We start from the raw sequence: 15,927 nt of genomic DNA on the forward strand, positions 1-15,927 counted from the left end.
TATGGAAAAATAAGATTGTTTCAAGCATGTGATGCTCCTCAACTGGGGCAAGTAACAGGTGTGGGCAATATAAAAAAAAAAAAATCACACCTGAAAGCAGATAAAAAGGAAAGCAGATAAAAAGGAGAGAAGTTCACTTCGTCTTTGCATTGTGTGTCTGTGTACCACACCAAGCATGGACAACAGAAAGTGGAGATGAGAACTGTGAGGACTTGAGAACCAAAATTGTGGAAAAATATCAACAATCTCAAGGTTACAGGTCAATCTCCAGAGATCTAGATTTGCCTTTGTCCAGAGTGCACAACATTATCAAGAAGTTTGCAACCCATGGCACTGTAGCTCATCTCCCTGGGCGTGGACAGAAGAGAAAAATTGATGAAAAAGGTGTCAATGTAAGATAGTCCGGATGGTGGATAAGCAGCCCCAAACAAGTTCCAAAAGATATTCAAGCTGTCCTGCAGGCTCAGGGAGCATCAGTGACAGCGCAAACTATCAGTCAACATTTAAATGAAATGAAATGCTATGGCAGGAGACCCACGAGGACCCCACTGACGACACAGAGACCTAAAAAAGCAAGACTACATTTTGCCAAAATGAACTTGAGTAAGCCAAAATCCTTCTGGGAAAAAAGTCTTGTGGACAGATGAGAACAAGATAAAGCTTTTTGGTAAAGCATATCATTCTACTGTTTACCGAAAACGGAATGAGGCCTGCAGTGAAATAGGTGGAGGCCCAATTATGTTTTTTGGGTTGTTTTGCTGCCTCTGGCACTGGGTGCCTTGAATGTGTGCAAGACATCATGAAATCTGAGGATTACCAACAGGATTTAGGGTCACACTGTACAGCCCAGTGTCAGAAAGCTGGCTTTGTGTCCGAGATCTTGGGTCACCCAGCAGGACAATGACCCCAAACATACGTCAAGAAGCACCCAGAAATGGATGGCAACAGAGTGCTGGAGAGTTCTGAAGGGGACAGCAAGGAGTCCAGATCTAAATCCCATTGAACACCTGTGGAGAGATCTTAAAATTGCTGTTGGGAAAAGGCGCCCTTCCAATAAGAGAGACCTGGAGCAGTTTGCAAAGGAAGAGTGGTCCAACATTCCGGCTGAGAGGTGGAAGAAGCTTATTGATGGTTATAGGAAGCGACTGATTTGAGTTATTTTTTTCAAAGGGTGTGCAACCAAATATTAAATTTAAGGGTGCCAATAATTTTGTCCAGCCCATTTTTGGTGTGACATTATGTCCAATTTCCTCTTTATTCCCTTTGTGTGTATTGGAACTAAACCAAAAAAGGAGAAAACATGTGTATAGCAAAACATGTGTTACTGCAATCCTTTTCTGTGAGAAATACTTAATTTTCTTGAAAAATGTCAGGGGTGCCAACATTTACGGCCATGACTGTACATTACTGTATAGGGTATGTAGAGGCTTTTGTGGCTTTCAGAAAAATCTGAAAACCTAGCCTTAGGGCAGGGTCACAAGATATGCAGACTGCAGTCACAGAGGGACTGCAGAGTGAGCTCATAGCTGTGGCTGGGTAGCTCTGTGTCCTCTGGTAGTGGCGGATTTCCCACTGTAGAAATCCACCACGAGCGGACACACAGAGTTATGCCTTTAAAGACAAACTGACAGCTAGCAGGAAGCTATCATTACACTGATAGATGTGCCCATTGTGCAGATGTCTTGCGTACCCTGTGCCACCACACTGTGGCAGCACCACTCCGCATGGCAGTTATGCCCGGGCGGAGCCATCTCAGAGCGCAGCGCTTACAGGCTGAGGAGCACAGCGCTCATTCCCCCATCTTGGGAGTGAATATTGATGAGGCAGGAGAGCTGGGCGAGCTGGCTTCCTTCCTCCTTTGCACACTGGTGTGCAATAGAAATGGAATTCATAACTCTGGAAATACTTTACCTAAATATGTAAGTAACCCCTCTTCTTACAGCTATTCACCGGCACTATAACCCAGTATATTGGCTTTAGTGCAGGTAAACTAGCTGTCAGTTGTTCATGGGTCTTTTAACACATTTTTTTTTTTTTTCAAGCTCTCATGGATTTTAATGTACACTTCCAAGCAGAGCCTCTCTTTGAAAATCCGCACCATGCTAATTTTCCCCCCACTGCCTGTGGACAGGGTTTAAAAAGTGCACCTCAAAATGCCATAGATTTGTAGTTTTTTAGTCCGGCCTGTCTGACTAAAAATGCAAAGTAATCCTTTCATGTCTAAAACATGGCCTAATACTACATATAAAAAAAAGCAAAACAATGAACCACCAGATTAAGTGAAAAGAGCATTTATTCAAAATATATACACACAACATACATTTATAGATAAATAAATAGGATATTTACATGCAGCATTACACTGAATGGGCTGGTATTCCACAGTGTTTGTGCCATAAATCTATGGCTTTGTTGACTATTGGGTCAGTGTTGTCCACAGGAATCTGAAAGAAAAAGACGATAAAACAGAATGAGCCCTATCCACCACTGGACACCAGATCCTTTTACACACAGTAAGACTAACATAAGATGTCAGGTATTTACATACAATGCAGGAAGAGGTTCAGGTCTCAGACCAAAGCCAGTATCCAAGCAAATATAGATATGTTACCTTTTCCAGAAATTCATTAATACTATCAGCATTATTAAGGGCCATCACTTTCATCTTGAAGGTCAACACGATCTCCACAGCAACAAATAAAAGTATCTTGCATGATCCACTCACCAGTTTGTCCCATACCCTGCGGATAAAACACAAGCGGCTTGTATTGTGATGGCTGAGAGAAGATTACAGACAGATGTTTGCATTACGACATTATACAGTGAATCTACTGGCTACTAAATCATTTCAAAAATAGTCCCAATGACATACCGATTCTGGGTCATCTTTTCTTATAGCTCTATATTGTGTCATTCCTCTGTTATACTTAATAGAAATCACAAAGAGAGAGAAGAACTCCGGCTCAGCTCAGGAAGATACAGCTTTATTGACATCAACGAGGCAACAGGTACAGGGAGGAAGTGACGCGTTTAGTCGTACGACTAAGGCCAGCACCTGGCCGAAACGCGTCACTTCCTCCCTGTACCTGTTGCCTTGTTGTTGTGAAGAAAGCCGTATCTTCCTGAGCTGAGTTGGAGTTCTTCTCTTTCTTTGTGATTACTCCGGGTGAGGTCCACACCCACTCCGCGCCCAGTATCCAGACCAGGGATTGAGCCGGGATACCTGCTTTCTGTATGCACTTAATAGAAATGTATGACTAAATAGCCAGCTGAGTGTTACTAGTTGGGGGCATGTCCCTACACCAGTGTTTCCCAACCAGGGTGCTTCCTGCTGTGGCAAAACTACAACTCCCAGCATGCCCGGACAGCCTTCGGCTGTCCGGGCATGCTGGGAGTTGTAGTTTTGCCACAGCTGGAGGCACCCTGATTGGGAAACACTGCCCTACACTCTCTGACACCATCCAGTCAAGGCTGACTATGGCAGGTAGTGCAGGAATATAACCTTTTGACAAGAGGAAAGGTAAAATCCACCTGTCAATTAAAGGGGTACTCCCCTGGAAATGTTTTAATCAACTGGTGCCAGAAAACAGATTTGTGAATTACTTCTATTAAAAAAAAAAATCTTAATCCTTCCTGTACTTAGCTGTTTTATGCTCCACAGGAAGTTCTTTCCTTTTTGAATTTCCTTTCTGTCCGACCACAGTGCTCTCTGCTGACACCTCTGTCCATTTTAGGAACTGTCCGGAGCAGGAGAGGTTTGCTATGGGGATTTTCTCCTACTCTGGACAGTTCCTAAAATGGACAGAGGTGTCAGCAGAGAGCACTATGGTCAGACAGAAAGGAAGTTCAAAAAGAAAAGAACTTCCTGTGGCGCATACAACTGCTGATAAGTACTGGAATGATTAAGATTTTTTTTTATAGAAGTAATTTACAAATCTGTAAAAAACTGGGAATGTGCAGCTCACAATTAACTAGCCAAGGTAAGAGGGCTATACACCTACACCTGGTGTTTTATATAGGAGAGACAAAACTAAGAAGGTAGCCAACCCCTCTAGGCTAGCATCAGTTGCCTGATACAATGATGTAATGGTAATAATGATGACTGGATCGTGCTTCAATTATAATATGAAAAGTGCAAATGTATTACACAATATAAAATACATAAAAAATATTTTGTAAACAGTAAATCCTCAAAGCACAAGGGCCCTTGTGCCGAGGGAATTACAATATAAAACTCTTTGAAATGCTATGTCACTTTTAATAATCCGGCCTCCGATAATCCAAAAATGGGTTTAAGTCCCATAAAAGGTATAGATTCCAAATGCTATACGTAGAATAGGTATATTATAGTTACCAGCCTGCAATGAGTCCCGATAAAGAGTCACCTTGAGTTGAAATGTGGAGTCCGCACAGTTAAGGTGGTACCAGACGCTGGCACGCGTCTTAGCGGCGGTCTGCCTGCCACAAACCAGCTGGAATGGTAGCCGCTTACTGATGTTTCGCTGCAGATGGTAACCACACAAAGAAGCAGGTGCGGACTTCTGAGTAACTCGATGGAGGGTGACGTCACAGGTGCTGGGCAATGCTGCCTGGAAGATGGTCTCGGGAGCGTTATGCTGGTTTGCAGAGCTGGATCGGAGTTCACCGTTAAACAGTCAGGTAGCGGTGATGTATAATATTCTTTTACCTAGACGCGTTTCAGGGCTCGCATATGCTTTAAACACGGCCCTTTCCTCAGTAGGCTTGCGAGTTTTATATTGTAATTCCCTCGGCACAAGGGCCCTTAAGCCAAGTAACAGGGCCATAATGGTATCACTGTACCTTTGTAAGCTGGATGGTGGTAAACAACCTGCAAAGCATTTCCTAAACCACAAGTTATATGGGAGCTTATCCAGAGCACTGCATGTCTTGAGATGCGTCACAAGTCTGCTATCTTCTATATTCAGGTAATGCTCAAATCCTTTCTGCTGCAAAAGAGAAATGTGGACAATGCAGTAAAATAAGGAGTGATAGAACAAAAATATACAGAGAGCAGGAAAGCCAGATTTATTCATTTTACAATAGACATGTATAGTTTTCTTGTAACTGGTGGGAAATTTCCTGTAAGTCTGCATTGCAGCAAGTGAGCTGGACATATATTCTTTCCAAAAGATCTAATAAAGCCAAAATCTCTAGAGCAGTGGTTCTTAACCTTGTTGGAGGCACTGACCCCCACCAGTTTCATATGCGCATTCACCGAACCCTTCTTAATTGGGAAAATAAAATGTGATTTTTTCAAATTCAAAACATAGGCGGTATATATTTAAGTATATATTTATACATAGGTGCACAAAATGAACAAAACCATTAAGAACAAAGAACAAAACCATGAAAACATGATTTTCACACAAAGTCATAATTAATATTTACTGCAAATCAGTGTGACTTCTGCTGTTGTCTTTCAGAGACCAGTTCACAAATGCGCGGCTTTACCTTGGCAAGTGAAACTCACACGTCATTTTCGCAACAATGGAAGTGTTCCCCCACATTAGGCAGGCAGTGTTCCCCCACATTAGGCCGGCAGTGTTCCCCCACATTAGGCAGGCAGTGTTCCCACCACATTAGGCAGGCAGTGTTCCCACCACATTAGGCAGGCAGTGTTCCCACCACATTAGGCAGGCAGTGTTCCCACCACATTAGGCAGGCAGTGTTCCCACCACATTAGGCAGGCAGTGTTCCCACCACATTAGGCAGGCAGTGTTCCCACCACATTAGGCAGGCAGTGTTCCCACCACATTAGGCAGGCAGTGTTCCCACCACATTAGGCAGGCAGTGTTCCCCCACATTAGGCTGGCAGTGTAACCCCACATTAGGCCGGCAGTGTTCCCCCACATTAGGCCGGCAGTGTTCCCCCACATTAGGCCGGCAGTGTTCCCCCACATTAGGCCGGCAGTGTTCCCCCACATTAGGCAGGCAGTGTTCCCACCACATTAGGCAGGCAGTGTTCCCACCACATTAGGCAGGCAGTGTTCCCACCACATTAGGCAGGCAGTGTTCCCCCACATTAGACAAGCAGAGTTCCCCCACATTAGACAAGCAGAGTTCCCCCACATTAGACAAGCAGAGTTCCCCCACATTAGACAAGCAGAGTTCCCCCACATTAGACAAGCAGAGTTCCCCCACATTAGACAAGCAGAGTTCCCCCACATTAGACAAGCAGAGTTCCCCCACATTATGTAGGCCAGTGGTCTTCAGTCGTTGGCTGTCCGCACATGCTGGGAGTTGTAGTTTTGCAACATCTGAAGGACCACAGGTTGAAGACCACTGATTTAGGCAGTGTTCCCCCACAGACATACAGCCTCCAGCCATATACAGTGTATGGCTGGAGGTTGTATGCCTGTGTACTGCCCACTTCAGTGCTCAGACCACCGCTCCGGCTATAGCAGTAGGTCTCGGGACCGGTGGTCGGAGCACTGAAGATGACGTGCCACTGGTCACTTACCAAGCTGGCCACTGCGCGTCTTCCTCCTTCTCTAACCTCCGGTCTTCGGCGCCTTTGTTTCCATGGGCGCACGCACGGGACGTCCCAGCAGCCCTGCGTTTTTAAACTTAACGCGGCGCCGCAGGGAGTTAATAGCGATGGGGACGGGCAAACAGGACGGGCAAACACCGGCTCTGCTCGGGGCCCCAGGCCAGCTCGGGCCCCCAAGCAATTGCTTGGTTTGCCTGTCCTGTTGCGATCTCCCCCGCCGAACCCCCGGGACTGACTCACTGAACCCCTGGGGTTCAATCGAAGCCAGGTTAAGAACCACTGATCTAGACCTACTCAACTATGTGCAATACATGACTTCAGCACAGTCCTAATACATGCAGCTTCCCCTGCTGGTAACATCAGTCGGATCTCCAGTGATCAGCTACAAATCTAGGACACGGCCTTATGGAAGAAGAATGTTGGGAAATAATAGCATTTCTAAAGTGCAGCCTGTCCAGAGGCTCTTACCAGCTGCTGGTGGGAATCCCTAAACTTGGTGTTTAAATGATGCACAAAGTTCTTGATAAGCCAATAACAATCCACCTCATCGTCCACCATCTCCTCCATTGGGCCGGCTATGGCCAAGAACAACTCATCCTCTGGTTCCTGAAAACAAATGTTAGAATAAATAAACCTACAACTCGTTTATATCATATTTTATGATCAAATATAATAAACACATATTGAAAACAAAACCACCAATATAAGCCAAATCCAAGTATAGAGATTGTTCCTAAACCCTGCATTGTTATATAAGGTGTATAGCCACTTCCAGACACCACACTGTATATACAAGGAGACTAAACATATTTTAGCATTCAAAACATTAACCAAAACAGCAATAAAACATTTGAATAACCCAAAAATGTTGCTATTGGCCAAAAATAACCAAGCCTCTCGAGTAATCACTTCGCTCCACTTCACCATATGCTTGGTAAGATCACACAGAAATAGCATGTCATACATCTTCTGCTTTAGAAAGGTCTTCTCAGCTCTTACATGTCTGTTTTAGTATATACTGTACTTATATTCCATGTAAAATACCAATTCCTGAACTCTGCAGTGTGTGGTGTCTGCAGCTACTCTGTTATTCCTCCTGGAAATATACTAATAATTTAAAGAAGTACTCCGGTGGAAAACCTTTTTATTTATTTATTTTTTATCAACTTGTGCCAGAAAGTTAAACAGATTTGTAAATTATTTCTATTTAAAAATCTTAATCCTTCCAGTACTTATCAGCTGCTATATGCTCCAGAGGAGGTTCTCTTCTTTTTGAATTTCCCTTCTGTCTGACCACAGCGCTCTCTGCTGACACCTCTGTCCATTTTAGGAACTATCCAGAGTAGGAGCAAATCCCCATAGCAAACCTATCCTGCTCTGGACAGTTCCTGACATGAACAGAGGTGTCAGTAGAGAGCACTCTGGTCAAACAAAGTAAAGTCAAAAAGAAAAGAACTTCCTGTGGAGCATACAGCAGCTGATAAGTACTGGAAGGATTAGGATTTTCAAATAGAAGCAATTTACAAATCTGTTTAACTTTCTGCCAGCAGTTCATAAAAAAATAAGTTTTCTGCCAGAATACCCCTTTAATGTTACCATTCCCTGTGTCATTAATGAAAACAAATCTATAGGATGTGCTGTCAGAAATCTTACATCTACAGCCAACTGAATTAAACACATTAGACTGTGCTTATTTAATAGTAAATCTCCTTTATCCCATAACTGTGAACAAGACCTAATCTGCCCCAGCTTAGATATTAGATATAGATATTACAAATACCTGTAAAGTCATAGAAAGTATATTAAAGTGAATGTACTGTAGGACTGTATTCTGACATCTGTAACGTCCACAAGACCTGGACCTCCAATATTTAAGTGGCATAATAATTAAGCCAAAATGCTGTATTACAGTTGTCTGAAGGGGACTAGAGATGAGCAAATTTACAGTAAATTCGATTCGTCACAAACTTCTCGGCTCGGCAGTTGATGACTTTTCCTGCATAAATTAGTTCAGCTTTCAGGTGCTCCGGTGGGCTGGAAAAGGTGGATACATTCCTAGGAAAGAGTCTTCTAGGACTGTATCCACCTTTTCCAGCCCACCGGAGCACCGGAAAGCTGAACTAATTTATGCAGGAAAAGTCATCAACTGCCAAGCCGAGAAGTTCGTGACGAATCGAATTTATTGTAAATTCGCTCATCTCTAAAGGTGACCAATGGGAAGAACACTTTCTTCTTTCCCTTACCTATATTACTATTGAAATACTACATAAATAAACAATAATAGGAGGGTTCTCTCACTATAACTGACTGCACAAGAGACCGGACAGGATGAGAGACTGACAGAAAGAATATTAACTCCATGACTAGTAGGGATAACACTGCTGTTCGTTCTAGAAATAGAGGGCAGGAAACATACAGGAGGTCTACTAAAGGAGCAAAGTCAAGTATTTGTTTCTGCCTAAAATCGTTAAAACGTGGACGCACCAAAGTGTACTTCTGACTTCTAGACAGCTTCCCAGTCTCTAACTGATACATGTAGTGGAACACCTCAGTCTTGGGGGTGGATTCATTGATGAAGTGTATGACCTCTAGAGCATGGTAAACATCCTCATACTGTTCTCTCCTGTACACCATCACCTCAGAGTGAGTCTCTTGGTGGGGAGGAAGGATTCCTTTAAGAAAGAAAACTATAGATGTAATGATATTGATTTGATTAATATACAGTGCACAAGGAGTTCTCTTATCACAGCTAATAAAAAGAACAGCTTCTATTAGAGGTAGGAGACTATATGCCAGCATTTCAGATCCACCATTCCATATGTCTAGAACACAGTTTAAAGCATGAGATATCAGAATATTGGCTCAATGGGGGGTCCAGGTAGTGGGGCTGTAATGGCCTTACAGGTTTTTTTCTAGAGGTGAATGGTTAAAGGGGTGCTCCGGTGGAAAAAAAAAAATCTTTTAAATCAACTGGTGACGGAAAGTTAAACAGATTTGTAAATTACTTCTATTAACCCCTTAAGGACCGGAGGTTTTTCCGTTTTTGCATTTTCGTTTTTTGCTCCTTGCCTTTAAAAAATCATAACTCTTTCAAATTTACACCTAAAAATCCATATGATGGCTTATTTTTTGCGCCACCAATTCTACTTTGTAATGACGTCAGTCATTTTGCCCAAAAATCTATGGTGAAGCGGGAAAAAAAATCATTGTGCGACAAAATTTAAAAAAAAACGCTGTTTTGTAACTTTTGGGGGCTTCCGTTTCTACGTAGTACATTTTTCGGTAAAAATGACACCTGATATGTATTCTGTAGGTCCATATGATTAAAATGATACCCTACTTATATAGGTTTGATTTTGTCGGACTTCTGGAAAAAATCATAACTACATGCAGGAAAATTAATACGTTTAAAATTGTCATCTTCTGACCCCTATAACTTTTTTATTTTTCCGTGTATGGGGCGGTATGAGGGCTCATTTTTTGCGCCGTGATCTGAAGTTTTTAACGGTACCATTTTTGCATTGATAGGACTTATTGATCGCTTTTTATTCATTTTTTCATGATATAAAAAGTGACCAAAAATGCACTATTTTGGACTTTGGAATTTTTTTGCGCGCACGCCATTGACCGTGCGGTTTAATTAACGATATATTTTTATAATTCGGACATTTCCGCACGCGGCGATACCATTTATGTTTATTTTTATTTTTATTTACACTGTGTTTTTTCTTTTATGGGAAAAGGGGGGTGATTCAAACTTTTAATAGGGAAGGGGTTAAATGATGTTTATTCACTTTTTTTTGCACTTTTTTTTTGCAGTGTTATAGCTCCCATAGGGACCTATAACACTGCACACACTGATCTTTTACATTGATCAGTGGTTTCTCATAAGAAACCAGTGATCGATGATTCTGCCGCATGACTGCTCATGCCTGGATCTCAGGCACTGAGCAGTCATTCGGCGATCGGACAGCGAGGAGGCAGGTAGGGGCCCTCCCGCTGTCCTGTCAGCTGTTCGGGATGCCGCGATTTCACCGCGGCTATCCCGAACAGCCCACTGAGCTAGCCGGCATGCTTTCGGTTTCACTTTAGACGCGGCGTTCAACTTTGAACGCCGCGTCTAAAGGGTTAATAGCGCGCGGCACAGCGATCAATGCCGCGCGCTATTAGCCACGGGTCCCGGCCGTTGTTAGAGGCCGGGCCCGACCCGCTATGACGCGGGGCCACGTCGTGGCCCCGCGTTATAGATCGGGAGTGGACACATGACGTTCCAGTACGTCATGTGTCCTTAAGGGGTTAAAAAATCTCAATCCTTCCAGTACTTATTAGCTGCTGAATACTACAAATGAAATTATTTTCTTTTTGGAACACAGAGCTCTCTGCTGACATCACGAGCACAGTGCTCTCTGCTGACACCTCTGTCCATTTTAAGAACTGTCCAGAGTAGGAGAAAATCCCCATAGCAAACATATGCTGCTCTGGTCAGTTCCTAAAATGGACAGAGATGTCAGCAGAGAGCACTGTGCTCCAAAAAGAAAAGAATTTCATCTGTAGTATTCAGCAGCTAATAAGCACTGGAAGGATTAAGATTTCTTAATAGAAGTAATTTACAAATCTGTTTAACTTTCTTGCACCAGTTGATTTAAAAAAAAAAAAAAAAAAAGAAGAAGGTTTTCCACCGGAGTACCCCTTTAATGACTGAATTGCAGGACATTTTATAGCTTAAGCCAAGATAAGCAACAGAGGAGAGGGAGTGGACAGGGTCATCTGGGGAGATGATGAGGTCACTGTAAATCTCCAGTAACTATAACATGATTGCATTAAGAAGAAAATGGAAAATAACATATGCGAGTAACACGTATTAGTGTCCATTTAGCTCATCATGGCATTATACACTTCACTGAGCAGACTGTGTTGATAAAAGAATTTTCTTATTCAACTGAAGACGTTGTTTACCAAGAAGCACTTTCCATACAAGTATCCGGTACATGGATGGGAGGGGGAACCTCTGACAGAAGGTACAAAGCTTCTCAATATCTGTGAACAGAAGGTAAAAAACAAATCTGTTATAAAGCACAATGACACCGTACTTTATCTAATACATCTATATATCTACCACAGGAGTTTAGAACAGGTAATGGTGCATGCACACCACGTTTTTGCAATACAGTTCCCGTATCAGGTTTTTGGATAAAAAACGGATTCCTCAAAACCTGACTGAACTGTATCAAAACGTGTACAAATTTTAACCCATATATACGGTTTGAAAAATGGTGTCCGGTTGCATCCGTGTTTCAAGAAAAAAAACGTATATGTTTTTTTAACTTTTCACTCCATTATGAATAAAGTTTCACTTGTTTGATTGAAATTCCAAGAAAAAAAAAACTGTGCAAAGTCAAAAACCGTATGGTGAAAACCGGATGGAACCATATGCACACACAGTTCCAATTGACTCCTATGTTTAAAGAAAACAAAAAAACATATACGGTTTAATACAGTTTTTCACCCGGACCAGAGAACATGGTAGACTACGGTTTTGGGTACGGGTAAAAAATGGACAAAACCGTATAAGACGCAAGACAGACTAAACCGGATGATGCGTTTGACATACGGTTTACAATGTTAAGTCAACGCATACGGTTTTCTATACGGTTCCATACAGTATTTAACTTGAAACCGTATACGGGAACAGTATAGCAAAAACGTGGTGTGCATGCACCCTAATACTGACAGCACCCGGTGTGAGAAAAGGAATGAATGACTGCTCACCCTAGGTGTTTGTGTAGAGTAATATACGCAACAAAGATGAAAGCACAATGAATAACAGGTCATCTGCTACCCTACAGTGAATCGTAACAGATAACTGGAAAGCTTTGGCTTCAATGGAGAAAACCGGATCACACGGTGCTGACCGACCAGGACACAGTAAGGAGGATAAGAATAGACTTTAATAACAAGGATGCAAAGCGTTTCGCTGCGCATGCGCAGCGAAACGCGTTGCATCCTGGTTATTAAATGGGTACTCCGGTGAAAACCTTTTTTCTTTTAAATCAACTGGTGGCAGAAAGTTAAACATACTTGTAAATTACTTCTATTAAAAAATCTTAATCCTTCCAGTACTTATTAGCTGCTGAATGCTACAGAGGAAATTCCTTTCTTTATGGAACACTGATGACATCACGAGCACAGTGCTCTCTGCTGACATCTCTGTCAGTTTTAGCAACCGTGCATAGAAGATGTATGCTAAGGGAAGCATGGTGGCTCAGTGGTTAGCACTGCTGCCTTGCAGTGCTGGGGACTTGGGTTCAAATCCCACTAAGGACAACAATAAATAAAGCATTATTATTATATTAACGTCAGCAGAGAGAACTGTGCTCGTGATGTCATCAGAGAGCATTCCAAAAAGAAAAGAATTTCCTCTGTAGTATTCAGCAGCTAATAAGTACAGGAAGGATTAAGATTTTTTAATAGAAGTAATTTACAAATATGTTTAACTTTCTGCCACCAGTTGATTTAAAAGAAAAAAGGTTTTCACCGGAGTACCCCTTTAAAGTCTATTCTTATCCTCCCTACTGTGTCCTGGTCGGTCAGCGCCGTGTGAGCCGATTTTCTCCATTGAAGCCAATGCTTTCCATTTATCTTTAATGAACTGTGTCAGTGCCCCACAAAGAACTGTGCCACAAATGAAGAGTTCCGCCATGCTCTTAATAAATGTTTTCCCAATTGGTGACTCTCCAGCTGCTGTAAACTACCACTTACATCATGAACTGACAGAAGGGCATGATGAGAGCTGTAGTTTTTGCAACACCTGAAAAGCTACTGGTGGGAAACACTCTTCCTCCCTCCCTGGTAATACTCACCTAGCCTGTTCCTGCCTCTTCTAGTCAGGTCTGATCAGAGCAGAACGATTCAGGCAGCACTTAATGCTCTGTCTTCATCGCGAACGTGAAGCGCAGAGTGCTGCCTCGCTCCGACCAGCTATTCAGCTGTATCTGTCTCTTAATGACACCAATACGATTGAATGAAGGGACATCCTTCCTCTTATGGGTTTCCCAAACCAGCTGGGGGAGGTAGGTGGATGCATGGTGAAGGTGCTGCTTGCCAGTCCGGACAATTGGCAGCTGCAATCTGACTTTGGGCTGCTGGCTGCTAGTTCACTACCCCTGTGCTCTGGTGGCACCATGGATGTCATAGAAGACATGTTACTCAGATACGGTATATAGTTCTTCACTTCTACAATTTTTTTTAGCACCATTTAATATACTGTAAAGTGTTCTGGGGCCACCATCTTACACCGTCTTGAGCGATGAATATAGGACATCACTAAGATGCTGCAAAACTACCGGTATCAGGATTGAGAAAGCCAAAGTCTGGTACTAGTGATGTTCTCTGACTGCCTGCTCCTTACCCCAGCGGTCATCCTTCAGCAAGATTTCTAGGGATTTCTTCTCCTCCACACCACGAAATCCAACCTTTTCATAGTACACAGACCGAAAATTTCTCTGAGTATCTTCTGACATGTTTCCTACTAAAAAAAATAAAATAATATATATATCCAAAAGACATTACACGGCACAAAGGTGCAATATAATATTCATAACCAATTCATTTTTCTCTATTTTGCATCAAGATTTCTAAATATATCACTAACATAACTCAATCTATATGTCCCGTACTATATGCTGCCCATTGGTGAAACCCCTATGAGATGGTGACTGGAGCCGCTACTATAATGTTACAAAGGGGGAGCCTGACTGGGGCGGCACACTGCCGTGGAGAGGGGCGACACACTGCCGTGGAGAGGGGCGACTGGGGCGGCACACTGCCGTGGAGAGGGGCGACTGGGGCGGCACACTGCCGTGGAGAGGACTGGGGGGTGGCACACTGCCGTGGAGAGGACTGGGGGGTGGCACACTGCCGTGGAGAGGACTGGGGGGTGGCACACTGCCGTGGAGAGGACTGGGGGGGGTGGCACACTGCCGTGGAGAGGACTGGGGGGGGTGGCACACTGCCGTGGAGAGGACTGGGGGGGGTGGCACACTGCCGTGGAGAGGACTGGGGGGGGTGGCACACTGCCGTGGAGAGGACTGGGGGGGGTGGCACACTGCCGTGGAGAGGACTGGGGGGGGTGGCACACTGCCGTGAAGAGGACTGGGGGGTGGCACACTGCCGTGAAGAGGACTGGGGGGTGGCACACTGCCGTGGAGAGGACTGGGGGGTGGCACACTGCCGTGGAGAGGACTGGGGGGTGGCACACTGCCGTGGAGAGGACTGGGGGGGTGGCACACTGCCGTGGAGAGGACTGGGGGGTGGCACACTGCCGTGGAGAGGACTGGGGGTGGCACACTGCTGTGAAGAGGACTGGGGGGGTGGCACACTGCTGTGAAGAGGACTGGGGGGGTGGCACACTGCTGTGAAGAGGACTGGGGGGGGTGGCACACTGCTGTGAAGAGGACTGGGGGGGGGGTGGCACACTGCTGTGGAGAGGACTGGGGGGGTGGCACACTGCTGTGGAGAGGACTGGGGGGGTGGCACACTGCTGTGGAGAGGACTGGGGGGGTGGCACACTGCTGTGGAGAGGACTGGGGGGGTGGCACACTGCTGTGGAGAGGACTGGGGGGGTGGCACACTGCTGTGGAGAGGACTGGGGGGGTGGCACACTGCTGTGGAGAGGACTGGGGGGGTGGCACACTGCTGTGGAGAGGACTGGGGGGGTGGCACACTGCTGTGGAGAGGACTGGGGGGGTGGCACACTGCTGTGGAGAGGACTGGGGGGGTGGCACACTGCTGTGGAGAGGACTGGGGGGGTGGCACACTGCTGTGGAGAGGACTGGGGGGGTGGCACACTGCTGTGGAGAGGACTGGGGGGGTGGCACACTGCTGTGGAGAGGACTGGGGGGGTGGCACACTGCTGTGGAGAGGACTGGGGGGGTGGCACACTGCTGTGGAGAGGACTGGGGGGGTGGCACACTGCTGTGGAGAGGACTGGGGGGGTGGCACACTGCTGTGGAGAGGACTGGGGGGGTGGCACACTGCTGTGGAGAGGACTGGGGGGGTGGCACACTGCTGTGGAGAGGACTGGGGTGGCACACTGCTGTGAAGAGGACTGGGGGGTGGCACACTGCTGTGAAGAGGACTGGGGGGTGGCACACTGCTGTGAAGAGGACTGGGGGGTGGCACACTGCTGTGAAGAGGACTGGGGGGTGGCACACTGCTGTGGAGAGGACTGGGGGGGTGGAACACTGCTGTGGAGAGGACTGGGGGGGTGGCACACTGCTGTGAAGAGGACTGGGGGGTGGCACACTGCTGTGGAGAGGACTGGGGGGGGTGGCACACTGCTGTGGAGAGGACTGGGGGGGTGGCATACTGCTGTGAAGAGGACTGGGGGGTGGCACACTGCTGTGGAGAGGACTGGG

At 45.2% G+C, this 15,927-nt stretch overlaps 1 protein-coding gene across 1 annotated transcript; it reads right to left on the reverse strand.

Moving 5' to 3' along the window:
- Positions 1 to 2,282: 2,282 nt before the first annotated feature.
- LOC130330677 (TBC1 domain family member 7-like) lies at positions 2,283 to 14,046 on the reverse strand (the record flags this gene model as incomplete). The annotated part of the gene is given in 7 exon segments (XM_056553609.1): positions 2,283 to 2,444; positions 2,612 to 2,741; positions 4,822 to 4,967; positions 6,980 to 7,117; positions 8,996 to 9,183; positions 11,468 to 11,548; positions 13,920 to 14,046. Coding segments are annotated over 7 exon segments (882 nt in total). The 5' UTR covers positions 14,032 to 14,046.
- Between the last annotated feature and the right edge of the window lie 1,881 nt (positions 14,047 to 15,927).

Source organism: Hyla sarda, unplaced genomic scaffold (genome assembly GCF_029499605.1).
Source record: "Hyla sarda isolate aHylSar1 unplaced genomic scaffold, aHylSar1.hap1 scaffold_3388, whole genome shotgun sequence".
In the NCBI taxonomy this organism is placed as follows: Eukaryota; Metazoa; Chordata; class Amphibia; order Anura; family Hylidae; genus Hyla; species Hyla sarda.